This window comes from Nipponia nippon, unplaced genomic scaffold (genome assembly GCF_047370975.1).
Source record: "Nipponia nippon isolate SJK-2023a ecotype South Korea unplaced genomic scaffold, ASM4737097v1 scaffold_16, whole genome shotgun sequence".
Lineage (NCBI taxonomy): Eukaryota > Metazoa > Chordata > Aves > Pelecaniformes > Threskiornithidae > Nipponia > Nipponia nippon.
Genome location: NW_028262332.1, coordinates 2,174,772 through 2,190,565, shown reverse-complemented (window position 1 = coordinate 2,190,565; position 15,794 = coordinate 2,174,772). Strand labels below are relative to the sequence as shown.

The window sequence follows — 15,794 nt, the reverse complement described above, 5'->3', positions numbered from 1 at the left end:
AAAAGCCAAGTGCTGAGCTTTCATCTTCTCCCAGCTTATGAAATATTTGGTTTGGTCCTAAGTATCTTGCTAAACGATTAGAGAGGGAACAACAGAGTATTCCCCAGGCACCTGGTAAATCCACAATGGATTTATTGTAGAAACGAGCTGAATTCTCTAACTCACTCCAAATGGATTTCAGAGCCCTCTAAAACCCTCCAGAGAATGAGCCGTTTGTGACACGACAAACAAAAACCAACCCCAAGGTTCAATGAGTAATTTGTCTTACATCGTGCAGGGAGCACCCAAAATAAAACACAAGCCCAAACTAAGGGGATATGTCTGTCGCATCTCCCGATGCCAGATTTAATGACAGCAATTAAGGAGCCTGGGCCAAAGTGCATCTGCCTGGCCGATAGCACTAACCCTGCTGCAGACCTGAAGAGGAACCGCTGATGCGAGGAATGCTTATCTGAGCGCGTGTGCGCACGCCTGCGCCAGGGGACGACCCGTACTCTGCTCCTTTTCCTCTCGCGCGAGCCGTGACAAGTGACATAGCGGGTTCTGCTCTCAGCCATTCGGTTTCACCAAATCTAAGTTCCCTCTGCACATGTAACAGCATTGACTTCGAGATCTCATATTAATGGGTACTTATACAGGATTAATTGCACATCAGTCCATTGTGGCTACAAGTTCATTAGGCTAATAAATCTACATAGTGACAGTAGTACAGTATCAGCTACTTTTCAATACAAACTCCCTACCCTAGCCTTAATTTGTAGGTCAAAAGAAGATCTTCTACTGTAGTGACCTTCCTATGACCTTTAACATTCATTTTCAAAATTTTTTTTTTCTAGAAAAAAAATCCAGTGTGGGGAAAATGCACATATATAACAAAAGCAGTGCTTAACAACCACAGGAAAAAAAGAACATGATCTTGGACTCTTGTATCAGCATCCTCCGTAGACCCTGGCAGCATTACTTCCAAAGGGTTGCTAAATCCAGCTCCGTCAGTTCTCAAGTCCGTTAAACCATTCCCTAGCTCTAGACATTTCTAGTCCCTCGCTATACATATTGTCTGTAGCAAGAGCATACAGAAACACTTGCTAATGTGCACAAGACTTCCATTTGATTTAATGGAATAGTTTTCTAAAACTGAAGTCTCTACTTCTAGAAATCTGTTCTTGAGTGGTAGCGCTCTCACCGACCGGTAGCTTTCTATTCCACCCAGGAGAGAGCTCCAAGTCCCTCATAAAGTTTTACTCATTCGTTTTGCCCAAAGGTGTACGGGTGTCAAATAAAACCCCTCTCACAGTATTCCCAGGAAATGATTCAGAAGAGGAGATGATTTTTCAACCAAATGAGATCCTCTGGTCCTGTGTGTCCGACCATGGCCAATAGAATGAGCAGCTGCCATGGACATCTCAACTTAAATACGGAACAGTCAAGGGAGGAGAGCAAGGTGGCCTGACCATCTTCCCGTGAGGTACAGGCAAGGAGACACCAAAGTCACTCTGTTCTCAACAGTTTGTCTCTTTTTCTGGAGTCAAATGTTTGATTCCATTTGTTCTAGCAGGAAGTGGTGAATCATGTCAAAAGTGGGACGATCTTTTATATCCCTGCTCCAACATTTCAGCATCAGGTCAAACACAGGGTTAGGACACAGAGGAGTCTGGGAGAGATAGATCTGAAAGGAAGAAAAAACACAGCTCTTTCAGCAGGCTTTTCATAAAAGAATTGAACCTCTACTAAATTAAAACCAAAAGGACAGTTTCATTCTAGGTTTACAAGACACGGCCATCATGCAATGTTTGAAATCCATTATGCGTGAATCTGGCAGTGAAGTCTGGATGGAGCTCGGACGCCATCTCAGATGGCATTGTGGACACTTTGCCAACTTGTTTGATGAGCTGGTCACAAAACAGTCCTTTGTCCCCCAGGAAACATGAATGCTTCAGAGAGATTGGTCTTCCCAGCGACAGCAAAACACAGACCAAAACCAAATTTACCACAATAAAATCCAAATACTTTCACTCACCGTAGACAACCCATGAGGCTTTCTAAGCATCGTGACAGCTTGTTAGCAGAGACAGAAAAAACACCTTTTAGAGCTTATCTAAAGCACAGCTTGGCAGAATTTTCTTCTTCCCCTCTCATTTCAATACACATCTTTTAGGCTCTTCGCTAAATCATTAGTACGCAGGAGACGGTGAATAAAACCTCCCATTATTTTATTCCCCTTAATCCCTTAACTTGTTCGGTGCTAAAGGTGAATTTTGGGAGAACAGCAAACAACTGGCACTCCACTTTTTAGGGTACAGCGATCTTCAGTACTGAGGTGCTGGATTGTCCTGCTCTATTTAGCATCATCACTGGTATCTACTGAAGGTAGCAGCAGGGGAGAGGACAGTCCTGCCTGGCAGTTAGTAAGAGGACAACGACACAGAAAAGCCCTTCAGCAACTAGAGATCGCCAAAGGCTTCTCGGCGTGTCTGGAGATATGGGGAGTATCTAATCCCTGGGCACTAACGACTCCTCCTTCCCCACCTCAGCAAGTGCTTCCTTGTCTTTCAGAGAAAACACTAATGGGAGAGAGATCTGATAAAGGAAAAGAGCAAAAGGATGGTGTAGGAGAGCCCAGAAAAGCTAAGAAGGACAGTGCACCATGGGCAGATTGAAATAGAAGTGGCTTATAAGGAAGAAGCCCCAGACAGGGCCAAGAGATTCCTCCAGTGGGACTCCAAGAGAGGAAAGCCAGTGCAGTGAGCCTGGAGGAAGGGGAAGAGAGGCGGAACACGCTTGAAAAGATGAGTAATAGAAGCAGAGACTTCTGCAGATGACGTAAGGACAGCAGAAAGGCCCTGGGGAGATCCGCTTGGATGTGGCCAGGTCAAGGGAAGGAAGGAGAGGTCACGTTTGCTTTCTTACCTGCCTGCCCTGGCTCCGGAAGAATTCTCCCGTGTTCTCGATGACTTGCTCATCTGAGAGGAGGCTGTACGGTTGCTCCTTACACAGTATGAACATCTCCCAGAGGGTGACCCCAAATGCCCAGACATCACTGGCTGTGGTGAACTTGCCCTGCGAACAGAAAGGATGTTGTAAGCCCAGGTTGCTCACGGTGCACATTCAGCAAAAACCATTTCAGTCTACACTCCATGCAGCTAAACACGAGGATGCAGAATTCGTACCAGGTAAAATGCTCTCAAAAAGAGCCAGCAGAGCAGGTAACCTGCTCTCAGCAATGCATGAAGGGACCGAGGTATGACATTGCTGCTTTGTGGGGCAGGAGCAGCATGTCTGTGGGACCCCGGGACAGCTTTCACTTGGGGCAAACCTCTTGAAACAGGGAGCAAGTCTCAGAGAAAGCCAGAGCCGGCTGTCCCTCCTGAGAAAGTCTGTGTTTGTCTGCAGCAGTAGGAAAATGGATTGTGGCAGGGAGTGGAGAGCTGCTGCCTACCTCCACCCAAAACCCAGCAGCGCAACACAGAAACGCCTTTGAACAGGAAGCAAAGCCCTTGGGGTGAAAGCAGAGGCAAAGCAGACTCCAGACTCTTAAAGAAAGGCCAAGATAATTTGATCTTTGCACATGTAAGAAGTCGGATACAGTCTGCTTGCTGTCCCTGTTTTCTGTCTTTGAAAAATGTGCCCAAACTGGCCGTGTTTGGAACAATGTTTCTGAAGAAGTAAAAAGAAGCTAAAGATTGCTCAGAAATAACAGACAACAGTCAGGGGCTGGAGGGCCTGTTTGGGCAGAAAACATCCAAGACCCACATTGCCCAGATTATCTGGCAACTCTAGCAGTCTGTCAATGTTTGGAAGATGTTCACACAAGGAAGATGGGAGCGACTTATGGTTTAGATGCAGCTCTAACCAGGAAAATAGGGCGAATTTAGAAAAGCTTAGGCCTATCAGCCTTTATAGCAAAGGTAATTACAATTTTTCTGAGTACTTGGAGGGGGTGTTGTAAGAAAGTATAGCTAGGTGATCTCACCAACTAGTCTGAGAAAGAAATATGGGGCTGAATATTAAGGAACTGCCTCCAGACTGGGCGTGTTTGGGCTGTTGAACAATCTCCTAAGGGGACACAGCAGGACCCTTAAAACACGAAACAAAATCCCAACCTCAAAACCAGACTTGGCATTTGAAACTCATGAAGTTCTCTCCCGGTCCCTCTCAGCTTCACAGCTGGGACAATAAGCCCAGGAAGGCAATTTCCTTATGATTCCAGCAGGAATCCTGAATGCCAGGCACAGAACAGAAATTATGCCCCAGATGATCTACGCTGTATTTGCAAGGACAAGCTCCTTTTCCAGGATTTGAGTTATGTCCAACGCGACCCAATGGACACCTCACCTGGGGCCATCTGCAGCATATGTTTTGATGCTATGAGGACCATTACACATACACGTGTTACTATTTCAGGGGCACAGCAAAAAATCCGAGGAAGGGAGAGAGAATAGTTTTGTGCAGTCCCTACCAGGAGGATGCTTTCCCAGGCCATCCAACGTATGGGCAGTACAGCTCTTCCCTGGATACGGTAGTAATCCCCACTGTAAAGATTCCTGCTCATGCCGAAGTCCGCAATCTTGATGGTGTAGTTGTTCCCCACCAGGCAGTTGCGAGTTGCCAGATCTCTGTGCACAAAATTCAGAGATGCTAAATACTTCATTCCAGAGGCAATCTGGGTGGCCATGTACAGCAGGTTAGAGTAGCTGCATTAAAAGAAAACAAAACAAAGAAAAATTAATAGAGTTCCCCACATTCAACTCTTCCTTGCATTTGATGTATTACAGTGACCTGTCAGGTCATTTTTTGCCATAACAGTGAAACTAAACTGTCTAGTTTCAGGGCACTAACACTTCTACCTGCCAGGCTAAGCCAAGTTCCTGAGCTGACTAAGCAACGGACAATTCAGGGCCCTTAGAATTTGACATCCCTTAGATTTTTTTTTCTTTTTTCAATATCAAGCATTAATCTTAAGATTTTCAAAGAGTTTATGCATAAAGCACCAACTTTTTGCAGAGAGACATGAAAAACTAAGCTGTACAATCTCAGAATCTCATATCTAGAAAACTGCTTAGCTTGGTTATTTCAAACACTGTCACTATTGCATGCTTACACTAATATAAGTACATCATTTAACATTAAAGAGAGCTTACTTTTTAAAAATATGTTTAATATTACTGACAATATAAACAGATGCATTTTCCATCTAATATAATTTTAATTCCCCCATTAGCAAAATGAAGATAATAAAGTTGCGTGATACACAAAGTTTGGACCACCTGACTTTAAGCATTCTTCACACAGTGTTATTCTGTGATGCTCGGCTTGTTTCTCACTGCGCGTGCTCAAATGCTTCACACAATCAAGCGTTTGTCACAACAAATCTAATAAACTGTTCACAGCTAGTGTTCTCCGATAAAGCTCCGAAAAAGGAAGTCTTAGTCTCCTCCTCTTTGTGTCCGGTGGCAATGAGAAAAGCACTACCATGTTATCTAAATTACAATCATGGAATGCATCTAATGCTAATGGAGCCAACCTACCTGCTCTAACCAATAGCTCAGCTGTCGCTGCAGAGATGCAGAGGCAGCCCCTCGCCCCGGTAGAGCGCTGGCAGGAGGGTCTGGGCACCGCTTCCCTCCCAGCCTTTCAGCACGGCGAGCACCGCAACTCAGTGGCACTTAGCCCAGTCCCACGGCCAGCTCAGCGTTTCTCCTGATCCGAGCGGACCTGCTGTGCCCCCAGAGAAGGAACCAGGCCACCCACTTGCACCTTGTTAACCTGGTTGTTGGCTTTTCGCATAGGAGCGGGCACAGCCTCCAGACCCTACCTTCTCCCTTCTTCCCGCTCAGCTCCAGTTGTCTCCCTGCCTAGGGCTGTGGCTCTTTCCCGTTCAAGAAGTCCTGTCTCCCCTGTCCCACCTGCACCCTGGCAGGGTCCCATCAGCAGCTACCTGTTGGCTCCCTGCCCCTCTGCTCCACAGGCTCTGTGGGGCTTGATGCATGCTGCATAGACGGGCAGATGGGAGACACCTCTCCGCAGACTCACCTTCGTGGTTTACCAGATAGCCAGAGAGACAGCAGGGAGATGCATTTCAAATACCAAAGAGCCATAAGGACTTAAAAATGTGTGACCTCTCTGCAGGAAAGGGCTGGTCACCACATTTGGTGCACCAAGAATTGAGCTTGAGAGGCTGGCGAGATGGTTGGGCCTTGCCCTGTCAATCAGACACCCACAGGCACCAGCAGAGACAAGCTGCACTCTCTGGCATTGGAATCCATTTCACTCTCAGTAAACAACTCCTATACAGGCAGATATCTGAGCTCGTCATACCGGCCTCCTTTTTAACGTGAAACTGTGTCTGGCTGGAAGGGACAAAAGGAGAGGCTGAAGGATCAGCTGGAGGGAAAGAAAAACTAGAGGCAGAGCCAAGTAGCAGAAACTAAGGAAAAATGCGAGTGACAGTGCTGAAGTCCAATGAGAGGTGAGGAAGAAATAAAGAAGAAAGGACACTTTGAGGCTTTTGCCAGGAAAAAAAGCCACAAGTCTAAAGGTGAAAGCTGTTTCAGATGTGCAGAAAGGGCAGAAGACTGGAGAGAGCTGGAATATGTTTCTACTCAGATGCAAACCCTCTCCCATGCTACCGTTCCTGGTGCGTCATGGCTGCAGGATGCAGTTTAACACTTCCCGACGGGACTACTGACCGCTGCCAGCTACTGGCAGAAACACTGGTGTTGTCTTGACATGGTGAGACCCAGCCATCTCCTGTCCAGTCCATCAACAGAACTGGCTCTGCCTAACTGCCTAGTTCTTGAACTACAAATAAATCTAATCCTTTGGGGAGGTACACGACAAAGACTAAGCATTGCAGCAACTTCTGATCAGTGCAGTTAGTCCTACACCCTAACTCTCCTCTGAGGAAAGGATTTCTGCACTAGTAGAGATGCTTTTATGCTAGATTTAATCCTTCCATAGAGGAGGGAGCTAAGTGCCAGCACTGACAGAAAATGGTTTTCTTTGCCAAATATTCTCCTTCTGTTGACTGATGAAATCTTTCCTCAGTGAAGCTCCACATTCAACTCCCCCCATGTGATATTTTTTAGACATCCAGAGAACATATGAACCTTCTTAAAAGCCTAAGAGACATTCTTGATTTTCATCCCAAAATTTTTGCTGTAATGCAACTGGCTTTCCATATTAATGAAATATTTGATGCAAGCCCACTAACATAAACAGATGGTCATATCAGTAAACAATACATCTAAGACAGTCACCATGACCAGAGCAGCCCACAGTCAGGGACACTTCATGGGAACACAGACCTCCAGAGGCCTCGAGAACAACCTCCCATGCCAAGCGGGACCAGTGTCCACAGTATGTGCCGTGGCAATGGCCGGGTTGGAGGAAGGTCACTGCCTGGAAGGCACAGCAGGTGAAAGCGGTACCTCTGTATTACTGATTTGTCCCAAAGATGGGCAGCTCCTCTTACCTGACGCAGGGAATATTGTTTGAAACGGCAAATTTGCTGTAGATCTCCCTCTGCGACAGGAACTGATTGAGGTCTCCATTTTCCATGTACTCTGTTATCATGCACAGTGGGTCATCACGCACACACACCCCCAGAAGCCGGATGATATTTGGGTTCTTCAGCCGTGACATGATCTTGATCTCCTTCAGGAAATCATTTCTTGTAAAAGAGAAAACACAGGTTCGAATCCTAAACTATTCCTTTGTTTAAGGAAAGCAGAAGTGGCATGTAAGAAAATCTCGGTTCAGAGACATTTACGCTTCTGCACACAGTACGTTTGAAAGCTGGATCTGTGCTTGTGTTCAACATTGACCCCTTCCCCAGCAAAGAGGATTAATACAGCATTTCAGTTTGACATTACGTCTGTTCCTATCCCCCACTCCCTGCTTGTGTCCTGCTCCTTACATGAACACACAGACCATACACCAGAGACATATGGCACTCTTACAGAAGTCACTGGGGTTAACCTATGTGAAACTGTTGCCTGGAGAGTATTTGCTTTCCTTCTCGGATGGCTGGCGTTGCGGACGCGCTTACCTGGCTGTTTTGTTGACATCTGATCTCAGCATTTTCACTGCTACGAGAACCGGCTGGTGAGTGAATTCTGCAGGCGAGACTCCCAGGAATTCCAGCAGGCCATCGGCCTCACAAAGGTGCACCTGCGGGGCAGAAGGCAGAGGCAACTATGAGACCATGCACAGGCAGAAAACCAGAGGAAAATAACGTCACACTGAGGCCACCAGTGTGGTCACCGCTGGCAGAATGACCAAGTGAATGATCTAATGAAGGTGACACTGTTCTGGTCAGAAATAGCCCATAGGTTGGCCCTAGATCCTGGACAAAATGTGTACATACACTGTATAGCCCATGACGTAGGAATGCACACGGATTGCAGCCTGATGTGTTCCCAGTGCACTGAACTTACTGCATGCATACAGACTGGTGCAGTAGATTACTGGGGCAGTCCAAGTCGCCCAGCAAGTACTGGAGATGCTCAGGAAGGCCACTGTGCCTGGAGTTGTCTGCTTTACTCTGCATGCGCATGCAAACAGCAGGGCTGCAGCAGGTTTGGCATGTACAGCACATCACACCAGCCATGCAAGTCCAGAACCGTCCTGCAGCCTGGCTTGAGTCACTCCTCAAACTTAACTGAGGAGCATCCAGGAATAACAGAGAGCTATTCAAAGTCCTCCAATTCCAGAAAAAAAAAAAAGTGTGCGTGCGTGTCTGTGTGTGCATGATGTGAACACTTCATGTGTGACTATACCCAGAGATGAATACTCTGATGAGTACACAGAATTCCAAGTTTCTTCAGATAAAAAAAATGAATAAAGACATAAAATTACTGCTAGGGTTGTATAAGAAGGGGTAACAAGACACTTGCTTAAGAAGTTATCAGAATGCATATTGAAATGGAGAACTGGGCAAGAGATGCTGGGGTGCAGAAAGCAGACAGACCCAAGTGTGTGGGATAGGAAAAAGGACTGGAGGAGGGGAGCAGACGGGATGTGTCAAAGACTTGCAGCAGTGAGGGGAATGCAATGGGAGCTTAATGAATTTTATATTAAGAAAGCACCAAGAACTTATGTGACAAGCATGGTGAGGAGAAAAAGGAGACAAACAAAAATGGGACAAACCCACAGAACAGAAACAAGAGTACAAAGATGCTGCTGCAGTTACATGGAGGATGAAATCTGCTGTGGTGAAAGTAGTCACGAGACTAGGAATAGGAGAGAGAGGCACGGTACTAAGCGCGTGTATTACAAGCACAGGTAATGTGTCACTGAGTCCAGGGAGTGGATGATTTGGAGCAAGGAAGAAAAAAGATTGAAAGGGAAGGAAGCTCTTGAGTGGAGAGGTGAAAAAAAGCAATGAGCCATGTTGCTAGAGGCAAGACTGCACACTAAGCCAGAGCAGTGGAGCAGAGCGTATGATGATGACCAGTTTGGTAAAGACTAAGAAGGTGAGAAGGAGAGACGGGAGAACGCGATGCAGCACGTTTGCAGAAGTGAGGGAAAGAGCCGGTGATGTGAGGAAGAGGCTCTGAATCAGTCTCCAAGGAAAATGGAGATGGAAGAGCCTGGCTGTTGCTGTTTGACAACACAAAGGAGGAGGAGCAGAAAGCTTTGACGGTTATTAGGAGGAGAGGGAAGGAGAAACCAGAAGCAAACAATGAGGAAAAAAAAGCCTCTCTCTCACATTTGGAGCACAGCCCAAGGCAGGGCAGGATCCAGGTGACAGCAGAAGGGGCTACGCCGACAGCCAGGTGAAGAGGCTGAGGATGCCAGCACGTTCCCAATACATGGAGTGATCCAGAAAGAAGTCAGGGGGACAGGGAAGGGGCTGGGGTAGGGAAGGTGCGCTGTGCAACGGGAGGAACTATAAAGACGGGCACAGCATAGAGGAGGAAGCAGCCAGTAAAGGGCTGTGCTTTGCCAAAATGTAGCAGACAGGTAGAATTTAAGGCTGAGTGAGCAAAAGCTGGGAAGAAAAAAGAGACAGTGGAAGAGTGGGAGCAGGAGAGGGGAAGACCTGCTCAGTATGGAACTAAGGACAGTGTGGCAATGAAGCAGGGAGAACAGACAAGGCGAGGTGAAGCCATTCACAGCTTGAAAGGAGCTCAAGGGGTAAAGAGAAAGCGTGGCAGATGCCAGATGTATGTATCATGCTGCCGGAGGCTTCTGACACAAACCGGGGCTTGAGCAAGCAGCAATGCTAGAGAATATGTGAGGGCACCAGAGGGCTTGGGAAATGCCTGCCTTTCCTTGGGCCAGCGTGCAGAGCTCCACCAGAAACTCCACCTGTTAATGTGAAAGCTCTTTTTACAGCTAGGATCGATCTGTCTTGGCTGGAGTCACTGCTAGACTTTTCAAACTCACGTGCCTAAAGGTGGGTGACAGCCATCGCATGTTTGAGATATCCGTGGAAGATTGTGAAACAGTCTGAACTCACATTCCCAGGCCTTTTGTATAGAGTCAGAGAAGGGGATACAGACAGCGAACAAAAAAATTCACGAAGCTCATCTGTTGAGACAAGACTCATGTGGTACCAAGCAGCAGCCTCACAGGTTCAGAACGGGACTCTCTGAAGCCTATCATCAGCTTTCCCCAACAGCAAAGACATGTATTAAATAAAATCCTGGTATCCAGGTCCCTCAGCCCCCCAATATGAAGCAGCGCCAGAGAGGCAGCTCACAAGCTTCACTGTGCCAAGCATCTCCTTTCTGTTGGAGGAAGTGTGGAAGAGAATGGCTGTACCTCTCCAAACTGTCCTTCTCCCAGCTTTTCCTTGAGTCGCAGCTGCTGCCGTGGGAATTCACCCACTGAGATGTCCTTCTTGGTAAGTGAATCCACAGTGAGGGCTGGGACTGCATACATGTTGTTGCCAGTCACGCCTTGCAGGTGGACGATATCTGTTTCGGCATAGTGAGGAACATTGTTCTGAAAGCCTTGGTGAGGCGTGGACTTGGTCAGGTCAGGCTCAGCATAGTCCCCACTGCACACTAAGAGGAAACCAAAGAGAGGTGGAGTCAGACACACTCACTCCCTTAAAACCAGTATGGCCTGGCTTCCACTCCTCTGGATCCTGCAGACCTCTGGGAATTCAGCCTAGCTGCATGCCTACCACCTTGTACCAAGGTACACCCAGATGGAAGACTCTCCTTTATTTTAACCAGGGCTTAAACCAGAGCAAGACACATTTCTGCAGACACCAGAATACCTGTGAGGTGCCAGTGAATTCGTGTTAAGCAGCTGCCTCTCTATCCAGTCATGAGAGCTAAAATTCTTGCTAGAGGAGGAGGCATGAGTCTAAAGTGATTTCCTGTTTCTGATTCATCCTAAATATGATCTGTTCCCCTCTTTGCAACATCAAACTTGCTCTGGATTCGCTTCTGCAACAAGAACTGATTAGGGTCTCCATTTTCCATGTGATCTGTTAGCATGCTATGCTACCTCTTACAGTTTAGTCACACAAATATCATGGCATAACTCTTTATAATTAACTCCCTGTATGGTCAGTGTTACACAGAACTTTTGTTCTGCTTCAAATTCACATCCTGACTCAATCTAAATCAGTCTCCCTGTGTAGTATAGTGCTGGATCTTAGCAACTTGTTGGTGCTTGAGGAACGCAGCGCTGCCCTTCCATTCACTAATCAGCACTGCCATCACCGAGTACAAAACACTGTTGGAAACGTTCCCTTCTGCGTGCATCCAAAAGCTCCCCAGGGCTGGAAGCCAGGGCACCACTGACAATTCACTGCTGCATTTCCCTCTGCTTTTTCTAAGGGAATTTCAACATTGCTGCAGGACAAGGTGCCAAAGGTCTTCTCCACCAGCCAGTCTGGACAGCCCAGGAGTGCTGCAGGTAGCGACTCCACTGCCAAGGGGCTGATGAGACAAACGATGTGCGATTACTGTGATTGCGAAAACCAGCTCCTGCAAGATGACCTGGCTAATGTATGAACACAGTCTTCAAAGAGAACAATAAAAGGCCATCACCCTCTAGTGGGGCTGGTGCTCCATCTGCCAAAGTTACACACTAAAAAGTTTCTGAGCTCCAGAATATTGTTGTGGGTCCCTGGGTTAATACGGTATTGCATAGGAGTCAGAGGAGATTACTTAGACACTGAGAAGTGGCACATTCTAAAATCTGAGAGAAATAATAAAAGAATAAATGCGTAACTTCTGGAGACTGACGATTACATTACCTGAATCCTCTGCACTTTGGGAGAGTTCTGGAAGCTTTTGGAGCAGCGTAGCTGGCTGGTGATATTCCAAATCCAGTGGGAAAGCACGTTCATAGGTGGGATTTGACTGGTGGATCTGGGTTTGGTTGTTGGCAATGGTGTAGCTGTAGAAGGAGAGGCGAACTGTGGCATCCTCCTCCAGGATCCGACGTGGGGCCTGCAAAAGAGAAAAAAAAACTACTGAGGTGATGCTCAGTTGTTAAGTAACATATTGGCTGCAACCGCAGCAATTCCCAGTAAGACCTTGGACAGGGCTGGCATCCTCCCCTGCTGTGAGGAGGGGAGAATTATTCCACATAATTCTGAGCTCATTAGGGTTAATGCTTAGTATTGAACTTGTGTCTGCAGAATAGCCCCATTGTATTACCTTTTCCAACCTTTTTTGAACATATTGCTTCCAAAGAATTATGATTATAATCATCAGGAGCAGAAGAATAATAGCCACAAGGCAGCCCACGAGGATGGAGGTATTGGAGTCATCCGCTTTCTCTCCTATCCAGGTGCTGGTTACAGAAGATGTGGTTTCTGCAATCACAGAGGAATGAAGAAGAATCTGGAGTTAACAAAGCACAGGTTGTTATCTGTGCTGGCTCACTTCCTACAGTCTGGTACAGAAAAGATCTTAGGCAGCCTCCTGAGCATTAACATTAGCTGTGTTCACATTTTGCTCTTATCAGAAATTCTCATTTTGGAGGCTCGCAGCTAAGAATTGTGCAGAGGACTTCTGCAATCAAAGACTGTTCTTAGCATTGGAACAGATTCCTGCGATGGATCCACATTAGAGCAGACAGTTCTCAGAGTTTCACTGGCTGCACGTATGCCTTCAGCCCACTCGCTCTGAGGCAGCCTCGGCCAGCTGAGGGAAGCAGAAATAGCTGAGGCTCAGAGGATGGTAAGATGCAGCCCTGTGCATGAGGGCAATAAGCAGGCCATACCTGGATCTCCAGGAACGGAGGGAGAGACCATGTTAACTAGGATGTTACTGTGAAATCGCCCAACACTTGAGCCCTTGGCATGGCTAAGTGACAAAAGTCCTTACCCCAGGTCCCCTCAGTAACGTTGCACTCCGTTTCCAGGAGATCCGTTGTGCTTGTGGCTGCCGTAACAAAATTAGGATTCACGCTCTCCATGTCTGTGGAAGGGAAGGAAAGGTGTCAGTCCAACAACCTCCCTGCTCCGGCCAGCGGCCAGGGTGAGTGCAATCCCAACCACCACTCCTGCCTTCCCAAGCAGGACTGGGCCGAGCCCCATGCAGCAGGGCATGAACAACATGAGCAGAGACACCTGCTCACTCAGCACTTCCCAGCACACCTACAGAAATGAGCGGCTGCGTTGAGCAGCACGTACGTCCTGACCACGGCAAACCGTCAGTGTGTGCAGGATGCTCCCCTGAGCTTGGCCAGACACAGGGGACTGGAGCAAGAGCTTTTTTTTTTTCCCCCCCATTTTAGCATGATTATAAGAATTGCCATCCCAGGCTAGATATCAAGAGTCTGCCTAGTGCCACATGTGACAGAGGGTAGCCAGGAGGGGCTGCTATCAGCAAGATAAGCAGCAAGCTGCAATCAGAGCACTCCTTCCCCAGGAATGTCCTCTCACTATAGCAAATTAGGGACCTTTGAGTAGGAAGCTATAAGCCAGATCATTTCACTGTCAGTGCTGGTGGTTTTCTCCAGGACTCTTGTCCATTCCCTTCTAGAGCCTTTAAAGCACCTCATGGCACTGACTTCTGTGTCATACTTAAGACTTGAGAAAAAAAAATGTCAGCCTCTTATTTTTCATAATCTGCTAACTTGATCATCTGTAGATACACTTAAATTATTCATAACGAAATACTTGGTAAAGAGAAGTAAAAATAAACCCCATAAGCAGCAGGCAACTCTCTCAAAAAGAAGAAATGCTCTTTTTTTAGTCCAGTTTTTGGTTGCCCTGGTTGTGCTTCTGCACACATGCATCAGTATCAGCCTGAAAAGAATCCACTGTAGACTGGACCTTTCTGGCCCTGCGTAGCCCTTCCAACCCTCTCAGTGCTTCTACTACGTCCTCCTTCCTATCGTGTAGCCCCACAGTACCCTACACTCCTGTTAACCCCACGTCCTGCACCTTCACACCATCTCTTTTGCTCTCTGCTTCGCCAGATCTGCTTGACTGCAGGAATACTCACCTGACTGGAAGGAAATCTCGCTCATCATCATCCAGGTGTCAGCAAAGTAGAAGCGGCAAAGTATGGCTTTACCTACGCGCTGATTGAGGGGGACAGTCACAAACCTAGCGCTGGGATTTTTGTCATCTAAGACAGTTGCCACTCCAACAGGTTCAGACTCCCAGTCTGCAATCAGGCGTGGTTTGAACAGACACTCCACCTTCTGGAAGATCTTCACCCCCTTGGAAAACATGTTGTTACAATGCACCTAGGAAGAAGAGAACAGATCAATCAGACAAGCAGAAGATTTACTGAAACCTAAATCAAGCCTCAGGGATTTCCTATTCATGAAGATTTTCTGTTTCTAATACCTTCCTGTATGAATACTCCTAACCCAGAATGAGTGACTTGCTCCAGTATAGCTTCATCCACTCGTAGTGTGCAATGAGAACATTTGTGCAAAAAGCAATTCTGAAATAGCTCCTAACTTTACATGCAAAAGCTACATTAGTGGTCAAATTTTGGCAGGGTCTTCAAAAGGCCCATATAAAAATCAATCCAACAAACCCTGTACTAATCTAAAGCCTCATGGACCAATCCTCCTTTAACATATATCCTGAGGAGAAAGAAAAACCACACCTGGGCTCTAGCCTTTTTTAGATAGCCTTCAGCATCTGCAGTTTAAACTAATTTCTTAATTAAAAAAAAAAAAGGTACAAGCTCAAGAAGGTATTTCCCTGACACAGCAGCTCTTCTGCTGTGGTTGCACCTTGAAGACAACCAAGGGTCTAAGTTTTAAGAAAACCATCATGTAAGCCTGCATCCATCAGCCTCTCCTGGTGGCTCATCATCAGGTTGTCCCCGCTGCAGTGGCACCACTGGTTTAGCTGATGACGCCAGAATTTAAACTGCAATCACTATGCTGCCAAGCTAACACCTCACTAAAACAAAGGCATCCTCTCTCATCTCTGAGTTATGGCTCCACAGAGTCCGCTTTCAGACTAAGCGGTTCACAAACTGCTTCCAGGCTGACTTCACACCTCCGTATTTGGGAGGTTTGATTTACGCTCCCGACAGCTGGTAGCAACTTTCTCCCTTCCTGCTCCTGGGCTGCACCCAAACCAGGAGGCTCCAGCATAAAAGGGACATCTCCATCTCCCTGGGTTGCGGCACTGCAGACCCATCAACACCAAACACCTGGCACCCTGCCAGGCCTCTAGCACTTCCAAGGAAGCAGGCTTCGCAAAGAGGGACGAGGCTTGTAAGGATCCTTTACACTGTTCCACTGTCTGTCTTCAATGCAAATCTCACCCTGCGCCTTTTTAATCAAACAAACATGACACTAAGTTCTGCCATGCAGTCCTGAAGATCTGGACCACAGTATCTCGGCAC

At 47.0% G+C, this 15,794-nt stretch overlaps 1 protein-coding gene across 9 annotated transcripts in view; it reads right to left on the bottom strand.

Annotated features, from left to right (window-relative positions):
• Positions 1–308: 308 nt before the first annotated feature.
• Positions 309–15,794, bottom strand: part of LOC104022261 (discoidin domain-containing receptor 2) — a 61,050-nt gene continuing 45,564 nt past the window's right edge. For 8 of the 9 annotated variants that reach the window (XM_087753198.1, XM_087753204.1, XM_087753199.1 and 5 more), the window contains 10 exons: positions 14,424–14,670; positions 13,299–13,391; positions 12,627–12,784; positions 12,221–12,416; positions 10,768–11,012; positions 8,048–8,169; positions 7,472–7,669; positions 4,457–4,691; positions 2,908–3,057; positions 309–1,666 (listed from right to left, as the gene is read on the bottom strand). In XM_087753198.1, coding sequence (XP_087609324.1) covers positions 1,526–1,666; positions 2,908–3,057; positions 4,457–4,691; positions 7,472–7,669; positions 8,048–8,169; positions 10,768–11,012; positions 12,221–12,416; positions 12,627–12,784; positions 13,299–13,391; positions 14,424–14,670 — 1,785 coding nt within the window. In that variant the 3' untranslated portion in view covers positions 309–1,525. Of the gene's footprint in view, positions 1,667–2,017; positions 2,056–2,907; positions 3,058–4,456; positions 4,692–7,471; positions 7,670–8,047; positions 8,170–10,767; positions 11,013–12,220; positions 12,417–12,626; positions 12,785–13,298; positions 13,392–14,423; positions 14,671–15,794 lie in introns of all 9 variants that reach the window. The other variant, XM_087753202.1, reaches the window with a different exon arrangement.